Genomic DNA, 23,318 nt, shown 5'->3' with positions numbered 1-23,318 from the left:
AATCTAAAAAGACACGGGGCCTGAATTTCAGGCTCTCAGCTAAGCTTTCTCAACCAGGGTTACTTGACGCCCTGGAACATTTTCCCCAATGGGTGGGAGGTATTTAATTTTTAATATATTTTTAACATTTGTTAAACATTTATCGGATGCGATGACCATAGATGGTCATGTCAACCCTCCCCCCAGAATGGCCAATGATGGGCCTAGAGGGGGTAGGAAGGGGTGGAGCCTAGGTGGGTGTGTCCACAGCTCTGATTCCCAACCATATTCTGCCACTTCTGGAGTTTCTAGAATCCTAGAGTTGGAAGGGTCCTCCTGGGTCATCTAGTCCAACCCCCTGCACTATGTAGGATACCCACAACACTGGAGAAAATGGCTGCTTTGTAAGGTTGCATCTATGGTTTTGCACCCATTGCAGCCCCTCCACTCCCCAAATGTCATCGTTCTCAGGCTCCATCCCCAAAATCTCTCTGGAGCTGGCGACCCTAAGAAAAGACAACAAATGACATAAAGGGAAATAAGAAAACCCAACCTGGAGAACAGGCAAGGACCACAAAAGTGAGGGATAAAACCAAAGAGAGAATAATCGAAACCATTTCTTCTTAGAGCTCAAAAATGTTTAAACTCCATGCAAAAATCTTATCTGTTGGATACACAAAAAACAACCAGTTCAGACCTAACGTATTTCGATCATACTGAGGTCGATACAGAGATGCACCGAATTGTATATAACATTTCTTCCCCAAAACATTCATCTCATATGGCTGGTTCTGGTCCTGCAAAGTATTCCTATGGGCAGACTCCTTAGCCTGCAAATATTTCCAATTCCTCCCCTGGGGATTGGAAAATCATGCGGTGTGGTTCTCTGCAAAAAAGTCCCAAAAGTAAACCCTAAGTAAAGGACTACTTCCTTTTGTCCTGAATCTTTTGCCCATCAGCTTCACGGGATGGCTCCAAGTTCTACCCTACCAGGAAGGGGGGGAAATCCTTTATTGATTTCAGAGTTTCTGCTAACTCCTTTGGGTCTGAACTGCACCTTGAAACCTGCCAGTGGACAGGACGGAATATTTAGCATCCTTTCCACCCTCGCTTCCTCTCCCTGGAGCCATTTCCGATCCCGAGAGTTTATTCCTGGTGGGGTCGGGGGACTCATGTGCAATAATAGCTGTGCCAGTTGGAGGAAGGGAAATGAGTTCACTCTGTTTGCCCCTTGCACGGGTGGGGGTCTGTTCATGGGAAAGAATGATGGGGAGTGATTTTGCTTCTTTCTCCTGCCGGACAGATCCTTCTCCTGGATGCTTGAGGCTGATCCTGCATTCGCTCGTAGGGGCTCATGGGAATTGTAGTCCAAGGACATCTGGAGGGCTACAGTATGACTACCCCTGGACCTAGAGGGTCTACACGGCCCCTTCCCACTCTGGGATTCTAGGAGTCTAGTTCAGCAGTGGAAGGGGCTGCCTAAGGAGGTGGGGAGCTCCCCCTCACTGGCGGTCTTCAAGCAGCGGCTGGACAGATCCTTCTCCTGGATGCTGGAGGCTGATCCTGCACTGAGCAGGGGGTGGGACTAGATGGCCTGGATGGCCCCTTCCCACTCTGGGATTCTAGGAGTCTAGTTCAGCAGTGGAAGGGGCTGCCTCAGGAGGTGTGGAGCTCCCCCTCGCTGGCCGTCTTCAAGCAGCGGCTGGACAGATCCTTCTCCTGGATGCTGGAGGCTGATCCTGCACTGAGCAGGGGGTGGGACTAGATGGCCTGGATGGCCCCTTCCCACTCTAGGATTCTAGGAGTCTAGTTCAGCAGTGGAAGGGGCTGCCTAAGGAGGTGGGGAGCTCCCGCTCGCTGGCCGTCTTCAAGCAGCGGCTGGACAGATCCTTCTCCTGGATGCTGGAGGCTGATCCTGCACTGAGCAGGGGGTGGGACTAGATGGCCTGGATGGCCCCTTCCCACTCTAGGATTCTAGGAGTCTAGTTCAGCAGTGGAAGGGGCTGCCTAAGGAGGTGGGGAGCTCCCCCTCGTTGGCCGTCTTCAAGCAGCGGCTGGACAGATCCTTCTCCTGGATGCCTGAGGCTGATCCTGCACTGAGCAGGGGGTGGGACTAGATGGCCTCTATGGAGCCTTCCAGTTCTAGGATTCTATGGGACTAGTTCAGCAGTGGAAGGGGCTGCCTAAGGAGGTGGGGAGCTCCCCCTCACTGGGGGTCTTCAAGCAGCGGCTGGACAGACCCTTATCTTGGATGCTTGAGGCTGATCCTGCACTGAGCAGGGGGTGGGACTAGATGGCCTCTATGGAGCCTTCCAGTTCTAGGATTCTATGGGACTAGTTCAGAGGGGAAGGGGCTGCCTGAGAAGGTGGGGAGCCCACTGTTCTCCACAACTCCAGCTCCTGTGGGGTAGGGCCCCCCAAGGAATGACAAGGCGGAATGGGTCAAAATTGCCAATGTCACCTGCATCCAACCTGCATTGATAAGGCCGTCATGCAGAGGTTCTCGCGTGGCCCTTGGGGTCTGAGGAGAGTGGATGCTGTGTCAAGCGGCGTTTCTCCTTTAACTGGCTGCTTGCCAAAACATTACCGTGCCGTGACTTCTGGGCTTTCTGCTTGACCCTGCTCTTACAACATGCCCATTCAGGGTGCAGCAGGGCCCCGGGCGGCTGACTGGTGCTTTTGTGTCGGGGATATTTCTGGCACAACTCCCTCTCTGGAGTCTATATTAGGCCTGCTCTGCATACAGTTGCCCCTTCTGCCTCCCTGGGGTGGATCTTCCCAACCCATGCAGTTCCTTATCAGGCTGCCTTGCGGGAAAACAGCCTGATTCTATTCTTTCCTTGTCACCAGTGAGGTGTCCTTCCTTCCTTCCTTCCTTCCTTCCTTCCTTCCTTCCTTCCTTCCTTCCTTCCTTCCTTCCTTCCTTCCTTCCTTCCTTCCTTCCTTCCTTCTCTCCTGTGTGTCCCATCTCCTTCCTTCCTTCCTTCCTTCCTTCCTTCCTTCCTTCCTTCCTTCCTTCCTTCCTTCCTTCCTTCCTTCCTTCCTTCCTTCCTTCCTTCCTTCCTTCCTTCCTTCCTTCCTTCTCTCCTGTGTGTCCCATCTCCTTCCTTCCTTCCTTCTTTCCTTCTCTCCTGTGTGTCCCATCTCCTTCCATCCTCCCTCCCTCCCTCCCTCCCTCCCTTCCTTCCTTCCTTCCTTCCCTTAGCCCTGAGTCTTATTCTCCTTCCTTCCTTCCTTCCTTCCTTCCTTCCTTCCTTCCTTCCTTCCTTCCTTCCTTCCTTCCTTCCTTCCTTCCTTCCTTCCTTCCTTCCTTCCTTCCTTCCTTCCTTCCTTCCTTCCTTCCTTCCCACCTCTTTCCCTTGCTAGCCATGAGTAATTCTTTGCTGTATGCCTCCTGACCGGTTATGGGAAGGACGCTGCATCTGGCATCGGCTGCTACAGACCCAGGCAGTGCTGTTCCGGGGGTTGGGTCACGTGTGGCTTAGCCTGCCAACTTCCTGCACGTTCTCCCGTGCCCCTGTCAACACTCTGCTGATAGCCAAACCTGACCCTGCATCGCCTCCCCCTATGTCACTTGGCTACTTTGTAAGCCGAAGGGAACCGGTTACGTAACACGCTCTCTGTTCAAACCCACCGAGGGAAAAGAAAAGGACTCTCAGAGCTGAAGAGCCACAAGCCGAGCATTGGGGGACTTGTTCCCCGATTGAGTCAGATGCTATTTAAGGCCCGGCTGGTTGGGGGGTGGGGGGTGGGGGTGGGATGCGGCGCGACCGAGCCACACAATACTCATTTTGTCTCGCAGTGTGGTCATGGGTTCAGCCTGAGTCGGGCGTTGATCCTGACGCCGAATCCCTTGCAGGCTTGGGACTAGCAGTGACATCTGGGAGACGGGGTGGGTGAGAACCCTTGCTCGTCTTCGCCAGGTTTTCCCTTCCTTTTTTAGTACTTTGTTAAACCGAAATAACAACACCCACGCGCCGTCTTCACAGGAGCTGTTGCTCAGGGCTGGGGATGCGGCTGGGAAGCTGGGATGGGCTTTTGTTTGGATTTGGCAGAGGCACAATTGCAAATTTCAGGTCTACGGCTGCGTCCGAAGGGTCCCAAACTGAGTAACAGCAGCGGTTGACGGAAGTTCTCGCCATCCCACCACCAGTAGGCACAAGAATGGCAGCTTTGTTTCGGAGACTCAAGGAGGGACCAGGAAGGGGAGGTGGACTTTCACGGATATTGCTATAACCCAGTGGTTCTCAACCGGGGGGTCAGGACCCCTTTAGGGGTCGAACGACCCTTTCACAGGGGTCATGGCAGGGCAAGCAGCTTCGCTGGGATGTGTTTATGTGCCATCTACACAACAGCCTTGTGGGGTAGATCGAGATAGAGCGTTTGTCTTTCTGGAGCAGCGGAAAAGAGCGAGATCGGCATGGTGGGACAAGAGGCAGAACTGAGAAACCCAACAAACCCCCCCCCCCAATTTATATACAATCCTGAACCATGGATCTTCACGCCATTGGTCAGTCTCGGTTTAATTTCTGTGAAAGAACCCTTGCTTAATTTTAGGGTTGGGGGTCACCACGACATGAGGACATGGATTAAAGGGTCACGGCATTAGGAAGGTTGAGAACCACTGGCTTAGAGCCTCATGGCCAGTAGATGAGTTTTTTCACCCCTTTACGAGCCCATCCAGAGTTAAGATCTTGGGGAATGTCTATCCTTGTCGAGGCCTGGGAGAGGGATGGGAAGAACTCCTGTCCAACCCAGAGGTGAGCTGTGTGACCTGTGGGTTTTCAAGCCATTGTGAGGTGATTGGCTGTTGCTGGCTGGCCTCTTTCTAGCAGCCCTGGTCGTCTTTGTTGGTGTCCCATCCCAATACTAACCAGCGCCAACTTTAATTAGCACCTGAGATTTGATGAGATTAGACTAGACGGGGTCAACCGGGTCAGAAACCCATGAAAGTGTCAACCCAGGATGCTGTTTGGGGGGATTATTAGGAAAAATGGCTAATAGTGTAATCATATAATAGATTTGGAAGGGTCCATGGAGGTCATCTAGTCTACCCCCTACTCAATGCAGGATCAGCCTAAAGCATCCAGAAGATTCTGTCCAGCCACCGCTTGAAGACCGCCAGTGAGGGGGAGCTCCTCACCTCCTCAGGCAGTCCATTCCACGGCTGAACTAGACTCCTAGAATCCATGCAGGCCATCCAGTCCCACCCCCTGCTCAATGCAGGATCAGCCTCCAGCATCCAGGAGAAGGATCTGTCCAACCGTTGCTTGAAGACAGCCAGTGAGGGGGAGCTCCCCACCTCCTTAGGCAGCCTATTCCACTGCTGAACTATTCTGACTGTGAAAATTTTTTCCTGATATCTAGCCTATATCGTTGTACTTGAAGTTTAAACCCATTACTGCGTGTCCTCTCCTCTGCAGCCAGCAGAAACAGCATCCTGCCCTCCTCCAAGTGACAACCTTTCAAATACTTAAAGAGGGCTATCATGTCCCCTCTCAACCTCCATTTCTCCAGGCTGAACATTCCCAAGTCCCTCAACCTATCTTCATAGGGCTTGGTCCCTTGGCCCCAGATCATCCTCGTCGCTCTCCTCTGTACCCTTTCAATTTTATCTACCTCCTTCTTGAAGTGAGGCCTCCAGAACTGCACCCAGTACTCCAGGTGTGGTCTGACCAGTGCCGTATACAATGGGACTATGACATCTTGTGATTTTGATGCGATGCCCCTGTTGATACAGCCCAAAATGGCATTCGCCTTTTTTACCGCTGCATCACACTGCCTGCTCATGTTTAGTTTACAATTCACAAGTACCCCAAGGTCTCGTTCACACACAGTGTTACCTAGAAGTGTATCCCTCATCCAGTAGGCATGCTTTTCATTTTATCAGGAAAAAGCTTTTCACAGTCAGAGTAGTTCAGCAGTGGGATAGGCTGCCTAAGGAGGTGGTGAGCTCCCCCTCACTGGAAGTCTTCAAGCAAAGGTTGGATACACACTTTTCTTGGATGCTTTAGGATGCTTAGGGCTAATCCTGCGTTGAGCAGGGGGTTGGACTAGATGGCCTGTATGGCCTCTTCCAACTCTATGATTCTATGATCCCCCATCCAGTAGGCATGCTTTTCATTTTTCTGACCCAGATGCAGAACTTTACACTTATCTTTATTAAATTGCATCTTGTTCTCATTTGCCCATTTTTCCATTGTGTTCAGATCTCGTTGAACTCGGTCTCTATCTTCCGGAGTATTTGCCAGTCCTCCCAATTTGGTGTCATCTGCAAACTTGATGAGTAGTCCCTCCACCCCCTCAGCTAGATCATTAATAAATACGTTAAAAAGTACCGGGCCAAGCACCGAGCCCTGAGGTACCCCGCTACTCACCTCCCTCCAGTCTGATGAAACACCATTGACAACAACTGAGTGCGGTTCTCTAACCAATTCCCTATCCCTATTCCCTATCCATGGCTGAACTAGACTCATCTAACTTGCTTATAAGCATGGTCGGGACAATCAGGGCTGATTCTGCACTTAGTTTATTCCGTTGAAGATCCCGCTGAATTCAGATCGATTTGAACTCAGGTCTTCTTCTACCCCCCCCCCCAAATGAAACAGAAAAGTGTTCTGCACATGATTAGGGAAGCTCAGATTGGAGAGGGGAGCCAAACCCAGCAGGAACCTCTGTCTTTTATTGCATTCAGTGTAGATGGCAGGGATTGAGTCGACCTGGGATTGGAATAAAAGCTCCATACAGATTCAGCCTAGGTCTCCTTGGAAGCTGGGAAGACTGTGGGGGATGCCTGCTTTTACCCTCCCCTCTCCACGGACCTTTGCCATTCGTCCTGGGGCCTTTAGGTGAAGGAGCCCTCGACGCCACCCCTGCAAAGTTCTCGCGGATGATTTTTCATCGCACGCACATCGTGGCACAGCGAAGCCCCGAGTCACAATTTTGCTTGCAAAACAAAATAATAATTATGCTAATTGCTCTTCAGGAAAGACTGTCTCCCTGCCAGTTTTTCCCGCTGCACCTGGATTTCGTTTGAGGTGTGTGTGCGCAGGCATCGCCGAGTGAGATGATGGGGAAGAGGCCAGAGTGTTTCCCCAGTGACATTGAGCAGAGATGAACCTGGAGGTCAAGGTCACAGGCTGGACTGGCGAAGGGCAGAATTTCAGCGGAATGGAATGCGAGCAGAGCAGGAGGAAACCCAAGCCGGGAGGGCTTTGATTAGACATTACGTCGTCCTTCCAAGCTGTGGGACGCTGGAAAGGGACTGTACTGGTATCTTTATCAGTGGAGATAATTGACCAGATTAAATTAGGCAAACTTGATCTGTGAAGAGGTCAGAGCACCCGGATGGATCTTTTCAAATTTCTTCCAGATTTCTACCCAGGGTGTGCTTTATGTGCACAAAAATAAAAATGCTTCTTTGCATAATTGGGACTGCCAGGAACCATGTGGGACTTGACGGTCGCCTGGACTCAGAACTCATCTCCAGATTACAGAGATCAGTTCCCCTGGAAAAAATTAGATGCTTTGGAGGGGGGACTCTTTATTTATTTATAGAATCATAGAACCACAGAGTTGGAAGGGGCCATAGAGGCCATCTAGTCCAACCCCCTGGTCAAGGCAAGATCAGCCTAAGGCATCCAGGATAAATATCTGTCCAGCTGCTGCTTGAAGACCACCAGTGAGGGGGAGCACCCCACCTCCTTAGGCAGCTCATTCCACTGCTGAACTGGTCTGTGAACATTTTTTTTCCCTGGTATATAGCTGGTACCGTTCTGCACATAGCTGAAACCCATTACTGCAAATCCTATTCTCTACTGCCAACGGGAACATCTTGCTGCCTTCCTCTGACAACTTTTCATATCCTTCAAGAGAGAGATCCTGTCCCCTCTCCACCTTTAGGATGCTTTGGGCTGATCCGGCGTTGAGCAGGGGGTGGGACTAGATGGCCTGTATGGCCCCTTCCAACTCTATGATTCTAAGAGTCTAGTTCAGCTGTGGAATGGGCTGCCTAAGGAGGTGGGGAGCTCCCCCTCACTGGCGGTCTTCAAGCAGCAGCTGGGCAGATCCTTATCCGGGATGCCTGAGACTGATCATGCATTGAGGAGGGGGTGGGACTAGATGGCCTGTGTGGCCCCTTCCAACTCTATGATTCTATGATTCACCTCCTCTTCTCCAGGCTCAACATTCTCGAGTCCTTCAGCCTCCCAGGAGAAGGGGGTTGGCATGTAAAATACACCCTTAGATGGATCAGTTAGGTGGATTTTGGGCAGAGAGACGACCGGATTTTAATGTTCTTTCAGGGCCTCAGCTGCAGCAGTAGGACCCACAGAGCCCTGGTGTCTTTGGGGTGAGAGTTCTTCCAGGCCGGGGCCGGGGCTGACGAAGAATGGATTCCAATTCTATTACGTTCCTATAAGCTACCCATTTGGTAGGATCCCTAATCTACGTATTTAAGTTTGTTTAAAAGTGGCCCAGAGTGGGACGGCCAAGGCTAGCCCGGTTTTGTTTCGGAAGCTAAAACGGATTGGCCCTGGTTAGTGGTTGGAAGTCCAGGATTGCTGTACAGAGGCAGGCAAGGGCAAACCACCTCTGGTTGTTTTGTTCTCCAACCTGGATTTCCCAGGCTAGCCTGTTCAGGGTCAGCCCTACTTAGGGCGTAGATTGGAAGACCATCCAGGGCTGATTCTGCACTTACTTTGTTTATTCCATTGTGGATCCTGATGAATTCAGATTGATTTGAACTCGGGTCTTCCTCTTCTCCCCCTCCCACTGAAACAGAAATGTTTGGAGATAGCAGAGGAGGGAGAAAAAAAACTAAGAGGCAAATCTCTGCCAAAAGAAGTTAGGGTTCTGGAACTTCTGAGAGAAGTTAGGGCTTCCCCTAGGCAAGCTTGCAGCCTGGGAATGAGGAAGCCTTTGAACTGAAACCTTGGCCAATCAGGGCTTTTCTACAAAGGAGGCTCAGCAGCAAGCTCGGAACAAGCAGAGATCTGCATGCTTTCTCATGCCGATTTTTCAAGTATTGAAGGTTAGATCCACTCTAGGACAAAATCAGAATGGAAATCGCATTCAGTGCAGATGGCAGGGACTGAAGTGACCTGAGATTGGAATAAAAGCTCCGTGCAGATTCAGCCCAGGAAGCCCCTGGTCGCTACTTAGAGGCAGCCTGTGGCAAACCACCTTGGAGCATCTCGTGCCTTAAAAACCCTACCATAGCCCATTCTGCACATTCTATAATAATACACTTTCAGTGTGCTTTTACAGCTGGATTTTCCTGTGCGAACCAGATCCAGGTCCACATACACTAGATCAGGGGTAGTCAACCTGTGGTCCTCCAGATGTTGGTGGACTACAATTCCCATGATCCCCTGCCAGCAAACGCATTTGCTGGCAGGGGCTCATGGTAATTGTAGTCCATGAACATCTGGAATACTACCGGTTGATTACCCCTGCATTAGATGACGCACTTTCAGTGCACTTTAGAAGTAAAGCACATTGTTAAGTACATTATGCAACGTTTGCAGAATGGGCCTAGACCGTCATAAGACAGTGAATTCCATCATGCCAAGGAAGAAGAAGAAAAAGAAGAAGAGTTGGTTCTTATAGGCCGCTTTTCCCTACCCAAAGGAGGCTCAAAGTGGCTTACAGTCGCCTTCCCTTTCCTCTCCCCACAACAGACACCCTGTGGGGTAGGTGAGGCTGAGAGAGCCCTGATGCTCGGTCAGAACAGTTTTATCAGTGCCGTGGTGAGCCCAAGGTCACCCAGCTGGCTGCATGTGGAGGAGTGCAGAATCGAACCCGGCATGCCAGATTAGAAGTCCGCACTCCTAACCACTACTGTGGAAACTGTAATTCGTTGATCGGAGCTCCCTAAAAGAAAACTGTCAGCATCCTTAACAAACTGTAGTTGCCAGGATTCTTTCCTGGGGAACCGGCAAAACTGATAGAAGTCTACTGTATATACGAACCTAGGACGGTTGCTTCCCCAAACCTCAGTTCAAAAGTCCCAAGGGAACATACTCTTAGCTTGTGAAATGCAAACGTGGACGGTCTGTTTGAAGGCTCAGGAAGGAAACCTTTTTGGGCTGTAAGAATTACAGTTTTCCCTCCAGGAAATTGCACATTTTACGACATGCGGGCCATGGTCTGTGGTTGCCGAGAGCCATGTGTCGGGAAGTGTGGTCTAGCAAAGACAGGCGTGGAAGTCTGCAGTGCATTAACATTCTACGGCTTTCTGGAAATTGGATCCCCGTCCTTGATCTGATTTTCAAATAGAAAAAGAACAAAACGAAACGAAATCCGAACTGCCGGAGCAACAAGTCCCAGTAAATCTGAGGGACTCCGTTTTCTTTCTTCCTTAAATTACATTTGAGAGAAACCCCCCCTCTTTGCTTTGTAATCGGTAAAGGGGCCGTAACAGCATTGTCACTTGCACATTGTGGCATGTAATTGCACAGTAACCGTTGTGGTGTGTGCAGGGATGACATGCGGGGTGCAGTTAAGATGCAGTTCCCTAAGAGAGCCCGTTGGGCGTCGTGGTTAGGAGTGCAGACTTCTAATCTGGTGAGCTGGGTTAGATTCCACGCTCCCCCACAGGCAGCCAGCTGGGTGACCTTGGGCTTGCCACGGCACTGAGAAAGCTGTTCTGACCGAGCAGAAATATCAGGGCTCTCTGAGCCTCACCCACCCCACAGGGTGTCTGTTGTGGGGAGAGGAAAGGGAAGGGGATTGTAAGCTGCTTTGAGACGCCTTTGGGTAGAGAAAAGTGGCATGTAAGAACCAACCTTTCTTCTTCTTCAGTAATCTCAGGACTCTCTCAGCTTCACCTCCCTCACAGGGTGTCTGTTGTGGGGAGAGGAAAGGGAAGGCGATTGGAAGCTGCTTTGAGACTCCTTCGGGTAGAGAAAAGCGGCATATAAGAACCAACTCTTCTTCTTCATCTTCAGTAATATCAGGGCTCTCTCAGCCTCACATCCCTCAAAGGGTGTCTGTTGTGGGGAGAGTTGTGACTTCCTCAGTCCGGTGACTTGAATGTACCATGTAACTCAAGTCAAATAGCCCTTATCGGCATAAAAAAAAGAGGACAGTATCTTAATATACAATCAACAAGAGCTCTACAGAATCCAGAGATAAAAGCGTATAACTAATACTTGTCAGATTGAATGATATTAGCGATCGTGAAGGAACTTTGCTACAATTTCTGTTGTTTTTTTTTGATCTGCACTATCAAAAAGAAAAAGAACAAGATAATCGGGAAATTCTGCTAAATATATTGAAATAGGGTTTAAACCAGGGGTAGTCAAACTGCGGCCCTCCAGATAACCATGGACTACAATTCCCATGAGCCCCTGCCAGCATTCGCTGGCAGGGGCTCCTGGGAATTGTAGTCCATGGACATCTGGAGGGCCGCAGTTTGACTACCCCTGGTTTAAACCCTCAGAACGAAGCATCTGGGAAAAAGGGCACAGAAGAAAAACACGGGACACAATTTCAATACAGTCCTTTGCACAAGGGCACAATCTTATTGGAGTAAGATATACCCTGATATCATCTGGTTAAAATTGCTGATGGGAGGACATTAAATCTAGCAAAACAAAAAGTTCTATGCAACTTTGGTACATGGATATGGAAGAAATATGGAGCCGTGTGACCTGCTCTTGGTACTAACTTTACATTTATGGGGGAGCAGGTTTTGTGAGCGGCCTCGCAAAGATTTTGCAGATCTGAGGCCACGAAGTTAGAGTTTATTTTTTTTTAACGCCTCCGATTTAGAGAGCAGAGAAAGAGATTCCAAAGATAAACCTAAAGTTCTTGATTTGAATTCCATGCAAATTAACCACTTAGAAAATGAATATTCAGAAAGCAGCTGATAAGTATAATTAGAGGGGTCAGAATCAAAAAGAAGGCATAACTCAAACTTGAAGGTACTGGGCCATACCAGAGTTACCAACAGATTCTGGCCATGCTATGAACAGAAGGCAGCATAAGTGCAACTCAGTTTAATAAGGGTACTTTTGCACATGTGGGTACTTTTGCTTTAGGATGCTTTGGGCTGATCCTGCATTGAGCAGGTGGTTGAACTAGATGGCCTGTATGGCCCCTTCCAGAGCCTCTTGTGGCGCAGAGTGGTAAGGCAGCCGCCTGAAAGCTTTGCCCGTGAGGTTGGGAGTTCGATCCCAGCAGCCGGCTCAAGGTTGACTCAGCCTTCCATCCTTCCGAGGTCGGTAAAATGAGTACCTAACTTGCTGGGGGGTAAACGGTCATGACTGGGGAAGGCACTGGCAAACACCCCCCCCCCCCGTATTGAGTCTGCCATGAAAACGCTAGAGGGCGTCACCCCAAGGGTCAGACATGACTCGGTGCATGCACAGGGGATACCTTTACCTTTATGGCCCCTTCCAACTCTATGATTCTATGAATAATGCAGTTTAGATGCGGAAACACGCTAACATAATGTGTTGTCAGGTAATGTGTTGTCAGTGCTTGGTGCCTGACAATTAAAACCAGCTTTCCAGTGGCTAGAGTAGGGATCCCAACCTTTTTGAGCATCTGAGCACCTTTGGCATTCCGACACAGGGGGTGCCACCACAAAACGGTCCCTGCAGGAGGCAAAGCCAACTGCAAAATGTCAGATTATGCGTAACTCTTATAGTAACGTTTCAGCAGTTCAGGAAATATTATCTGTTTCATGAGAGGCCTTTTGAAATGAACATACTTCCCTCTCCCCGTTAATACACACAGCTTGCCTTCATCAGCCAGTTTGGTGTAGTGGTTAGGAATACAGACTTCTAATCTGGCGAGGTGAGTTCAATTCCCCACTCCCCCACATGCAGCCTGCTGGGTGGCTAGTCACAGCACTGAGAAAGCTGTTCTGACTGAGCAGGAATATCAGGGCTCTCTCAGCCTCACCCACCTCACAGGTTGTGGGGAGAGGAAAAGGAAGCGGATTGTAAGCCACCTTGAGACTCCTTCGGGTAGAGAAAAGCGGCATATAAGAACCAACTCTTCTTCTTCTTCAGTGATATCAGGGCTCTCTCAACCTCACCCACCTCACAGGGTGTCTGTTGTGGGGAGAGGAAAGGGAAGGCGACTGGAAGCCACTTTGGGACTCCTTTGGATAGAGAAAAGCGGCCTATAAGAACCAATGTTTCTTCTTCATCATCATCATCATCATATGGTGACAATCTTTGTGCAGTGGGGGTGGCAGATGCCAAATTATCGTTTTTTAAAGCAACAACCGGTCGCCCCCTGGGGAAGCCTGGGTGAGAGAAGTGAAAAGTGTCCAGAGTGTGAGAGATAATGGGGGGGGGGGTAAGTGTCATCATCTAGTTGAGGGGTGTGCAAAAAAAAAATATTGATATTTTCATGTTCAGGCACAATTCATACCCTGAATTACCCTGGGGGGGGGCTAAACTGCGGGTCTACAGATGTCCATGGACTAAAATGACCATGAGCCCCTGCCACCGTTTGGCCACCCAGAGTCCATAACATACATGCTTGGTATGGTTGCCATCTCTGGGATAGGAAATACCTGGAAAGTCGGAGAGGGCAGGTTTTGGGGGAAGGAGGGACGTCCGCACGATATAATGCTCTAGAATCCTTCTTCCAAACCAGCTTTTTTCTCCGGGGGAACTGACCTTGGTGTTTTGGAGGTCCATTGTAATAGCAGGAGATCCAGCTGCCCCCTGGAGGTTGGCAACCACAGTGCCTGGCTTCACCCCGGATTCCCGCAGGGCCCGATTTCAGCTTTGCTGGTTACACCCTGGTTGACGGGCGGCCTACGTCCACCGCTGGAGCCACACTCGGCCCTGCGGAGCAGCCCAAGAACCGTTTCCAGAGGAGCCAAGTTCCTGCCAAAGAATAAAGAGAATTACGGCTGAGCAGCGTCAGCCGCGGGTCCCCAAGGCAGAGTCTCTTTTTAAGAGAGACGCCGTTAAATACCGCTTGGCCGGACGAGGCTGCCAAAGTGAAAGCGAGGACGTGGAGGAAGGGAGGGGAGGGCGCTAATCCTGCAGCTAGGATCGCTCCCAAAATGTAGATTTGGCAGCCCTCACAGTCATCTGGAGAGGTATGTCGTAAGCAGATGCCGAAAGGACCGTCGGAACGCCAGCGTCTGTTTATCTGCATCCCGGAAGCCAAAAATCCTCGCCTGCTGTTCCCTGGCAGGTGAAGGATGGGGACGTCACGGCTTTAATCCCTGCCTGGCATCGGACCCTGAGAGACGTCCCCCCAGGAGGGCACAGGGCCGAGGCTGATGTGCTTCAGAAGGCCTGGAGCCGGGGCCCTTTGGGGAGCGCTGGCTCTGGAGCCAAGCCAATTTGAGTTGTGATCCTGTTCAGAGTTACTCCATCAGGATTTATCGTCCTTCCAAAAGCTGTCCAATGTAACAGGGATGCAGACTTCCAGGTGGGGGCTGGAGTTCTTCTGGACTGGTCTTCAGAGGACAGGGATCTGCTCCCCTGGAGAGAATGCAGAGAGAGAGAGAGAGAGAGAGAGAGAGAGAGAGAGAGAGAGAGAGATACAACTAGCTAGCTGTTGTGTACAGTCATTCTTCCTTCTGGTTGCAAAGTTTTGCCATACATCGATTTGCAAATGCGCAGCACTTTTAATTTCAATGTAATTTTATAACCTGTATGATATATTATATGATGATCATATTTCTGATTGGAGCCCTTTTAAAAATGGTTATTGACATATTATTAATCTTACATATCTCTCCCTTATTGATTTCATCCCTATATGTATTGATGTGGCATTGTTTTTGCATTATGCTTAAACGCTGATGGTGTACTTGTACCTTTTTGTTCAAAATTGCTGGTCAAAGGACCGTCAAGAGATGAATTGAACTGCAGGCATTCTTGTTTTTCGCAACTGCTCTGGAGGCAAGCAGGGAGGAAGTGAGCTCAGAAAGCAGGAAGTCTCCTGCTGAGCCATTGGAGGAGATAATTTGATCAGGAAGTTCTTATCCCATCTGTGCTAAACATGCACCTCCTCTAAAGCCCTCTTTATATTGGTCTCACTTATGCATACTGCAGACCTTGCGTAGCCTTATCCAGGTGCTGTGTGACCTTCCCACAAAATGGCAGCCAGTGCTTTATGATGCCCCGTGGAGAACAGCGAAGCTTCCGTCTGGGTTGCCAGGTGTGCATGTGTGTTCGTTGCCATCAAGGCACTGCCAATTTATGGCAACCCTATCGATGAACGAACTCTCCCCTAGACCACATGGAGGCTATAGTACTTCGGTCACATTATGAGAAGACAAGAGTCCCCATAAACACCAGGGACTCTTGCAAACGCCAACCTTACAGTAATCCCTGGCCCCAAAGACCGTCTCCTCACCTCGACCACAGCCAGGGCTTTTTGGCCCTGGCTTTGACCTGAGTGGCCAGTCGAAATCCCAGCCCTGGCAGAACTGCAGAACAAAATCCTGGCACTCTTCCAAGGAACACCTCCATCAAGGGGGTGGCAGGTTAGAGTGGGTGAGCAATAGGGTTGTGAGTATCCTGCCTAGTGCAGGGGGTTGGGCTAGATGACCCAGGAGATCCCAATTCTATGATTCTAAATTCTGTCTCAACATCCAGAAGAAGTTCCTGGCAGTTTGAGTGGTTTCTCAGTGGAACAGGCTTCCTCGGGAGGTGGTGGGTTCTCCGTCTTTGGAGATTTTTGAACAGAGGCTGGAGAGCCATCTGACGGAGAGGCTGATTCTGGGATGGTTCAAGGGGATGGCAGGTGACAGTGGGTGAGTGAGAGGGTTGTGAGTGTCCTGCATAGTGCAGGGGGTTGTACTAGATGACCCAGGAGGTCCCTTCCAACTCTATGATTCTATGATTCTAAATTCCATATCAGCATCTGGAAGAAGTTCCTGACAGTCAGAACGGTTTCTCAGTGGAACAGGCTTCTTCCAAAGGTGGTGGGTTCTCCATCTTTGGAGATTTTTCAAGAGAGGCTGGAGAACCATCACAGGCTGATTCTGTGAAGGCTCAAGGGGGTGGCAGGTGACAGTGGGTGAGCGAGAGGGTTGGGAGTGTCCTGCATAGTGCAGGGGGTTGGACTAGATGATCCAGGAGGTCCCTTCCAACTCTATGATTCTAAGGCATGTGCCTGAGGTCGGGCTGTCGGGTCTTGATATGGGCTTCCCTCTTTCACCTGGTTCTGGCAGTCTTATAAGTCCAGAACCTAAAAGTTGAGCTGCAAAACAATATTAAAAAATCAATACAAAATTATGGCATACGTGGAAATGCATTCTTGATGTAGAGTTAGGCAACAGCTGAGAGTGAATGGCCTCAGACAAGACATATTTTAGAAGTTGGGATCCCAACCAGAGACTTTAGAAAGACTAGCTGCAGCTACACCGGACAGATTTCTCTTTGCCCCCCAGCAAGCCTTTAGAGTTTATTCTTATACAAGAGAGCATCTCACACAATATCTTGACCACTGAGGAAGAACCCTGGGGGTCTGAACGCATTTGGTCTGTTCTCTCATGTGCAGTTAGAGATGTGTTGTTTTTACATTGTTTTTCATATATTATCGGTGCACTTTTGTTTAATTAAATATTTGTCACGATTTTTTAAAATAGTTTTGCAGCTCAACTTTTGGGTCTTGACTTCGGTACAGGTTGGGCTTTGGTTCCTTTTTTGGTTTTGCAAAGTCTGAGTCCTCTGGCAGGAACAGGGTGGGGTTGGAGGGGGAGGGAAGTACTGGCTTTCTCTTTATTTATAATTTATTGCAAATGGAATAAATGAATAAATACAGCAACGCAAGGAAAAGTGTGAGGCAGCAGGATAAGAGGAAGACTTGATGGCTTGACTCTGTCAAGGATGTCGGAGCTCTCGGTTTGCAAAACCTGAGTAAGTTTGCAAGTCCTGAGCAAGGCAGTTAAGGATAACAAAGCAGAGAAGATGACCCACAGCAGTGGCTTTCAGCTCTGTCCAGAATGGTATCTCCTAGATATCTAGAACAGGGGTAGTCAACCTGTGGTCCTCCAGATGTCCATGGACTACAATTCCCATGAGCCCCTGCCAGCGGTTGCTGGCAGGGGCTCATGGGAATTGTAGTCCATGGACATCTGGAGGACCACAGGTTGACTACCCTTGCTCTAGAAGGAAGTGGAATGTGTTTAGCAACCTGTCATGGCCCTTAAAGCATTTCCCTCTCTTCTCCTTTTCTTCCCAGCTTTTGACCATTGATGATAATTTCTGTGGCCTGGATATGAACGCCCCGCTCGGAGTATCGGAGATGGTGCGGGGTCTCCCCATCTTCACAGAGGACCGGGACAGGATGACATCGGTCATCGCTTACGTTTACAAGAATCACTCTCTTGCCTTTGTGGGCACCAAGAGCAGCAAGCTGAAAAAGGTAGGACAATGTGTTTCCCTAATTCGATGCGCCTTATGCTGAAGGAGATGCGGCCGATGGTATGGTGTTTGGAACATAGGAGTTCTGTTTTCAAAGGACAGTTTCCGCTGAGGTTTTGCCGGGGCTCTGTTGCATCCTCATGTTCCCTTGCTAGTAAATTCCCCTTCCATTGTGGTTTTTGTTTTGTTATGTGCTCCCTCTGGTGGTCAGTTGTATATTACACCGGTTTATGTCCAGCATAACAAACTGTAGACTAAACCTGGAGGGAGCAATACCGGACATAAACTGGTGTAATGCGGAACCAGTCATTAGAGATGCAAATCACGTACAGAAAAGAAAAAAGAACCCTGAAGCAACAGGAACTTATCATCGAGGAAAATTAGCATGCAGAAAAGCCCAAAGACTCAGTTTGTGCCAAATCTCGAAATCACAGTGATCCTGAATTCCGTGTCTGAGATGGATGCATCGGGTGTCTGCTTGCATTTTGGAGATAGGGGTTCCAAAGCACGGCGCCCCCTACAGTTCTTGTTTCACGATTGCATGTAATTTCAGAGCTTAATCATGTCTGGGTGTTTGCACTGGCTCTATGAAGAAGAAACGCCTTTCTCATTCATGGCGGTCTATGAAAAGTAATTGGGTTTCAAGTGATAAAGTGCTGTATTTATAGACAACAAATTCCTCAGAGCCGGATGTATTATTCGGCTGCAGCAATAAGAGCAGAGAATCCCGGGGCATCGTAAAGAGACACAGGAAATGAATTATGAACCTTCTTTCACGGGACGGATGCATGCCCTCACTTACAAACGCATGTGTTGCAATGGACTTGTTCCTTTAAGAGCTTGGCTATTTATACTGATTGGAGGGCCCCTGTGGATTCTCTATCGAGAGATGTCCTTTCCTCAGCGCCTGAGCTGATGTCCCTTGGGCGCCGTCCAGGAGAATGGCATGTTCACCCTTGGCTCTGTAGCAGCTTTTCACTGTTACAGCAATTTCCATGTATCGTTTTGGGGCCGTCGGCATTTGTATTCCAGAGCCAAAGCTGCGGCCAAAGGAGGCGTTTTAACTCCGGTTTGGGCAGATGCTTTGATTGTCTCTTAAGATCCATCAGAGGTGACCTTCGAGGGGAGAGAGATTGGCGCGATGCGCAGTGGCGTCATGCGCAGTGGCCTAACTGAGGGCTCGTGTGTGGCTTTCTCGTGCAAGAGGGGATGTCATGCTTGTGGGATGCCTCGTGCTTCCTTTCTTTGGTCTCGTTAAACTATTTGGGTGGTGAACGAAGAGTAGACACAGAAGGGTGTTAATAACTCCTTGGGATTTTTCCATGAATTGAAGTGGTGAGTCCGTGATGTATGTTTTTAATTACAGGCATGCTAACATAAGCCTTCTCTTTGGACTTTTGTCTGGATTCTTGGGACCGATTCGGACGTAAGGTTGAACGTGTAATGTCTACAAGGAAGGTGTGGCAGGAATACTTGTCTTCCCTTTTGTTTTGAATTATGCGTCACATCACAACGACAAGAGCCAGGGCCTTTTCGACTGTGGCCCCCGCCTGGTGGAACGAGCTCCCCAATGAAATCAAGGCCTGAACGGAACAGTTCTGTAAGGCCCACAAAATAGAGATCTTCCGCTAGGTTATTTGCGGAAGGCCAGCGACGGGAGGCCTCCCTGTAGACTGAGCCCATCCCTGTCAGACAACTGTACCACTCCTTTATCCCAGGGGTAGTCAAACTGCGGCCCTCCAGATGTCCATGGACTACAATTCCCATGAGCCCCTGCCAGCATTCGCTGGCAGGGGCTCATGGAAATTGTAATCCATGGACATCTGGAGGGCCACAGTTTGACTACGCCTGCTTTATCCCAATTTGTGTTGGATGCTGGCCGTTTTGACTGTTACGATCGGTTTTTACTGTTAAAATAATGTTATGGCGGTTATGATCTTCTTCTTCTCAAAATAATTCAAAGCATGTTCTATTTTACTATTTCAATGTACACCACCCCGAGACGTCATAGCGTGGTCACCGTGCCTGGGAAAGGGGGGCAAAGCGTGGACACCTTCTCCACTTCAAACTCCCTCCGTTCTCTCCTCCCCAGTCATCCTCAGGTGGGGCAGGGCGGCGTGGCCAGTTGACCACGTCCGGTCCGGTTCCGGAGCTGCTCAAAGCCTGACAAAAATTTCAGGGGCTCCTCCACAGTCAGAAGGTTGAAAAAGGCTGGTATAGACCATGTCTGGATCCGAAGTATTAAAGCCCAATTAGAGATGCTTCTGACAGCGCCGGAACGTTGGGCGTACGAATATTCAGAGGACGAAGAGTCCTTTTCCATTTTTCTGACGTTCCTTTTCTTTTTAATCCCTTCAAGCCGGAGCCCTTTGACTGTTAGAAGGTATCAGGAATGCTTCCGGAGCGACGCTCATTGATATTCCGCACCTGTGAACATCAAATGGGCGATGGCGTTTGATGCGCGGAGGTTAAAAAACGCCTTGTGGTGGGGCCTATCGGTTGCTTTGTGGCATTGCCTGAGGACAGACGAAAGAAAGCATAGAGAGAGCCTTTGATGGAGGACGTGTGTTGAGCACAGACGGTGAGGAGGAGCTCTGTAGGTGGGATGGGGGACCGTTGTCCCGAGAGCCAATATGGTGTCGTGGTTAAGAGTGTGAGATGATTACAGGGAGATCCAGGTTTGAATCTTCGCTCGGCCACTAGGTGAGCTTGGGCCAGTCCCCTTTTTTCGGCCTCACCTCCCTCAGAGGGCTGTTGTGAGGTTGAAAATTGAGAATGTCTCTTCAACTAAGATGGCCAACTTCTAGGGTTGCCAACTTCTAGGTGGTACAACAAACAAAAACCGGAATGCCAGAAAAAAAGAGAGCTGTGTAATTGTGACTCTGAAACTACAGTGAATCTCCAAGTATCGTCAAGACAATCATGGTAACAATCATGATAGCCAAACAATACTGTAAACAGTGGAAGAGGCTCCCTCGGGAGGTGGTGGGTTCTCCATCTTTGGAGATTTTCGAACAGGGGCTGGAGAGCCATCTGACGGAGAGGCTGATTCTGTGAAGGCTCAAGGGGGTGGCAGGTGACAGTGGGTGAGTGATAGGGATGTGTCCTGCATCATGCAGGGGGTTGGACTAGATGACCCAGGAGGTCCCTTCCTACATCTCTTATTCTATGATTGTATAATTCAGAGCTTTTGAAGTTCTGCAGAGCCTGCAAGACGGAGCTCTTCCGCAAGGTCTTTGGCTGAGGCCGGGGTGGTTAAGATCTGTGCTCCCCCCCCCCTTGAGCAAATACGAATAGTGCAGCTTCCTTTTCCAACTACGCCACGAGTGGGTATCTTTCTTTATGAGCTGGAGGGAGTGTTAGCTGTTGCTGTCTTGGATGGGTTATATTTTTTATGTAAGGAGGTTTTATATTTATTTAATTAATTAATTAATTTATTTATTTATTTATTGGACTTATATACTGCCACTCTTGGACCAGCCAGCTCATGGCGGTTTACAATTATATATATATATATATATATATATATATATATATATATATATATATATATATATATGTGTGTGTGTGTGTGTGTGTGTGTGTGTGTGTGTGTGTGTCACACTTTTTGCGTAGCTGTATTACTGTGCACAATTTCGCAATATTGTTTGGTTATCATGATTCCCTTGATGATCCTTGATAAAGGACTATTTTGCACTCCCAGCGTCACGATTACACGCGATTACCTTCCGGGTGGTGACGGGAGATCTCTTGGGATTACCACGGAAGACAGTGAGAGACCAGTTCCCCTGGAGAAAATGGCCGCTTTTGAAGGCGGACTCTGTGGCGTTCCATTCCACTGAAGTCCCACCCCTCTCCTAACCCCGCCCTCCTCAGGTTGCACCCCCAGCATCTCCCAGTATTTCTCAACCCTAAGAATTGAGTCATCTTCAAGGGCCAACCCACGTTGGACATGTCACCATAAGTGAGCCGCCAAGTCATTATCTCTGTGTACCGGTGATGTAGCTTCTCTCTGGCTTTGCGTCTTCGTATTCTCAACTCTCGCGAAAGAATTTAGGAGACTGTTGGGAAAACTTTTCTAGCCATCTCTCCGCCTCCTGCCTCCGTGCAGTTTGAGGATGGATTGATGCCTGTTGTTTGTACATTAATAAAAAAGACGGTGATATCGGCAGTATTTCAAGCTCTGGCGACGCCCAACGCATGCGAGTTTTGCCAAGTCCCCCGGAATCGTAAACCGGCATCCATTGCTTGATATACAAATGTCAGCCCCCGCTAAAGGAAACTTTTCCCCCGGTGACACTTGCAATTGGAGAGAAATATTGTGCTTTACAAGGGCGTATTATTACAATGAAAACGAGTCGCGTTTTCGGGAAGCCCGGGCTATGTAACCAAGACAACCACGGGAAAGGAACGATCAGAAAAGAGCGGAGGAGAAAAGGGGGGGGAGCAGAATGGGGAGGTTAAATACACGTATGTGCCCCCCCCCCCAGGAAGATCTCAAGGCAAAACATCATGCGCCGCTCAATTCTCCACGGCGCAGGATTTGTTAGCTTGCAAAGATGGGAGCGTTGATCTCAAAGTTCGGAGCAAGCATCCATCTGCCTCCCTCGGAGATGTGGAGGTAACACCCCGGCCACCTGTGGCTGTTAAAAAGGTGGTGGCATCTTGCATAGGGTGGCTGGCTGTGGGTTGGGAAATACCTGGAGGCTTTGCTTTAGGATGCTTAGGGCTGATCCTGTGTTGAGCAGGGGGTTGGACTAGATGGCCTGTATGGCCCCTTCCAACTCTATGATTCTATGATTCTATGACCTGGGGGTGGGTGGGATTTGGAGAGAGGAGGGACCTCGGTGGAGCATCATGCTACGGAGTCCACCCATTTTCTCCAGGGGGACTGACCTCCATCACCCGGAGAAAACTCTTAATTCTAAGGCAGGTTTTCTCAACCAGGGTTTCGTGAAACCCTGAGGTTTCTTGACAACCCTGGAAGGGTTTCCTGAATGGGTGGTTCATTTTTTTGATATTTGTTAAATATTTATCAGGTGATATGACCATACATATAGGGTCATGTCAACCTTCCCTCCCCTCCCAAAATGGCCAATCACGGGCCTGGAGGGGAGGGGACCTCTGGGTGTGTCCACAGCTATGCTTCCCAACCATATTCTGCACAATCCCGCTACTTCTGAGGTTTCTTATTTTTCCTTTCTATTTCCCCCCAATTTTTTAGACCACCACTCCCGGAAACACAGGCTCGTGGTGGCTTGCAGGAATCTAAAAACCCATAAAATTATAAGATCCCAATAAAACCCCAAGATGGCGGTGAAAACACAACAACAGGATGAAACCACTAGACCGTACCCGCCCCCGGCCCTTACATCTAACCGTCGCAAATCCTCCAGGCCTCAGCTACAGATATGTCCCGGCGGCTTTACGGGCCGGCACAGGGAGGGAGAAGTTCTTCCTAGCCCGGCCACAACTGAACGCCTGGCGGAAGATCTCCGCCTTGCAGGCCCTGTGGAACATTGAAAGCTCCGACAGGGCCCTTAGCTCTTCCGGGAGCTCATTCCACCAGGTTGGGGGCCGGGGACAACCAGCAAATTCCTACCCACACTTGTTGCGTCCCACTGGAAGGACTTCTTGAAACAATATAATAATAATTATGGCATTAAAGATAAATAAATAAACGACAGGAGCAAAGCTTTGTTGTGGCAATGCAGACCCGGGTGGAGTTGCATCTGTGCCAGACGCCTGCAAAGCAAGGAGCATGAGCTATTGGGCACCACCAGGGGATGCCAGCAGGGGTTAGGGGTTAAGCACGAGGAATTGAGCCTTTGGAGTTTGACATTGGGGATGGTTCAGTGTCTGGCACGGCAGGAGCACTGCCTCGGAATATGGAGGCTCCATTTAGCTGTCTTTGGGTGTTGTGGGTTTGACTGTTCCTTGCTATGGTCCCATCCCTGGGACATCCGCCTGGCCTCGATCATG

General features: G+C 49.5%; 1 protein-coding gene across 2 annotated transcripts in view; it reads left to right on the top strand.

Moving 5' to 3' along the window:
- The window catches only part of PLXNA4 (plexin A4), a 472,781-nt gene that overhangs the window by 45,766 nt on the left and 403,697 nt on the right, over positions 1 to 23,318 (top strand). For both annotated transcript variants that reach the window (XM_077340351.1, XM_077340352.1), the window contains exon 3: positions 17,155 to 17,337. In XM_077340351.1, the coding sequence (XP_077196466.1) occupies positions 17,155 to 17,337 (183 nt within the window). The remainder of the gene's footprint in view (positions 1 to 17,154; positions 17,338 to 23,318) is intronic.

The sequence above is a fragment of the Paroedura picta genome, chromosome 5 (genome assembly GCF_049243985.1).
Source record: "Paroedura picta isolate Pp20150507F chromosome 5, Ppicta_v3.0, whole genome shotgun sequence".
In the NCBI taxonomy this organism is placed as follows: domain Eukaryota; kingdom Metazoa; phylum Chordata; class Lepidosauria; order Squamata; family Gekkonidae; genus Paroedura; species Paroedura picta.
The sequence above is the reverse complement of the archived record's forward strand: the minus strand, read 5'-3'. Positions and strand labels throughout refer to the sequence as shown.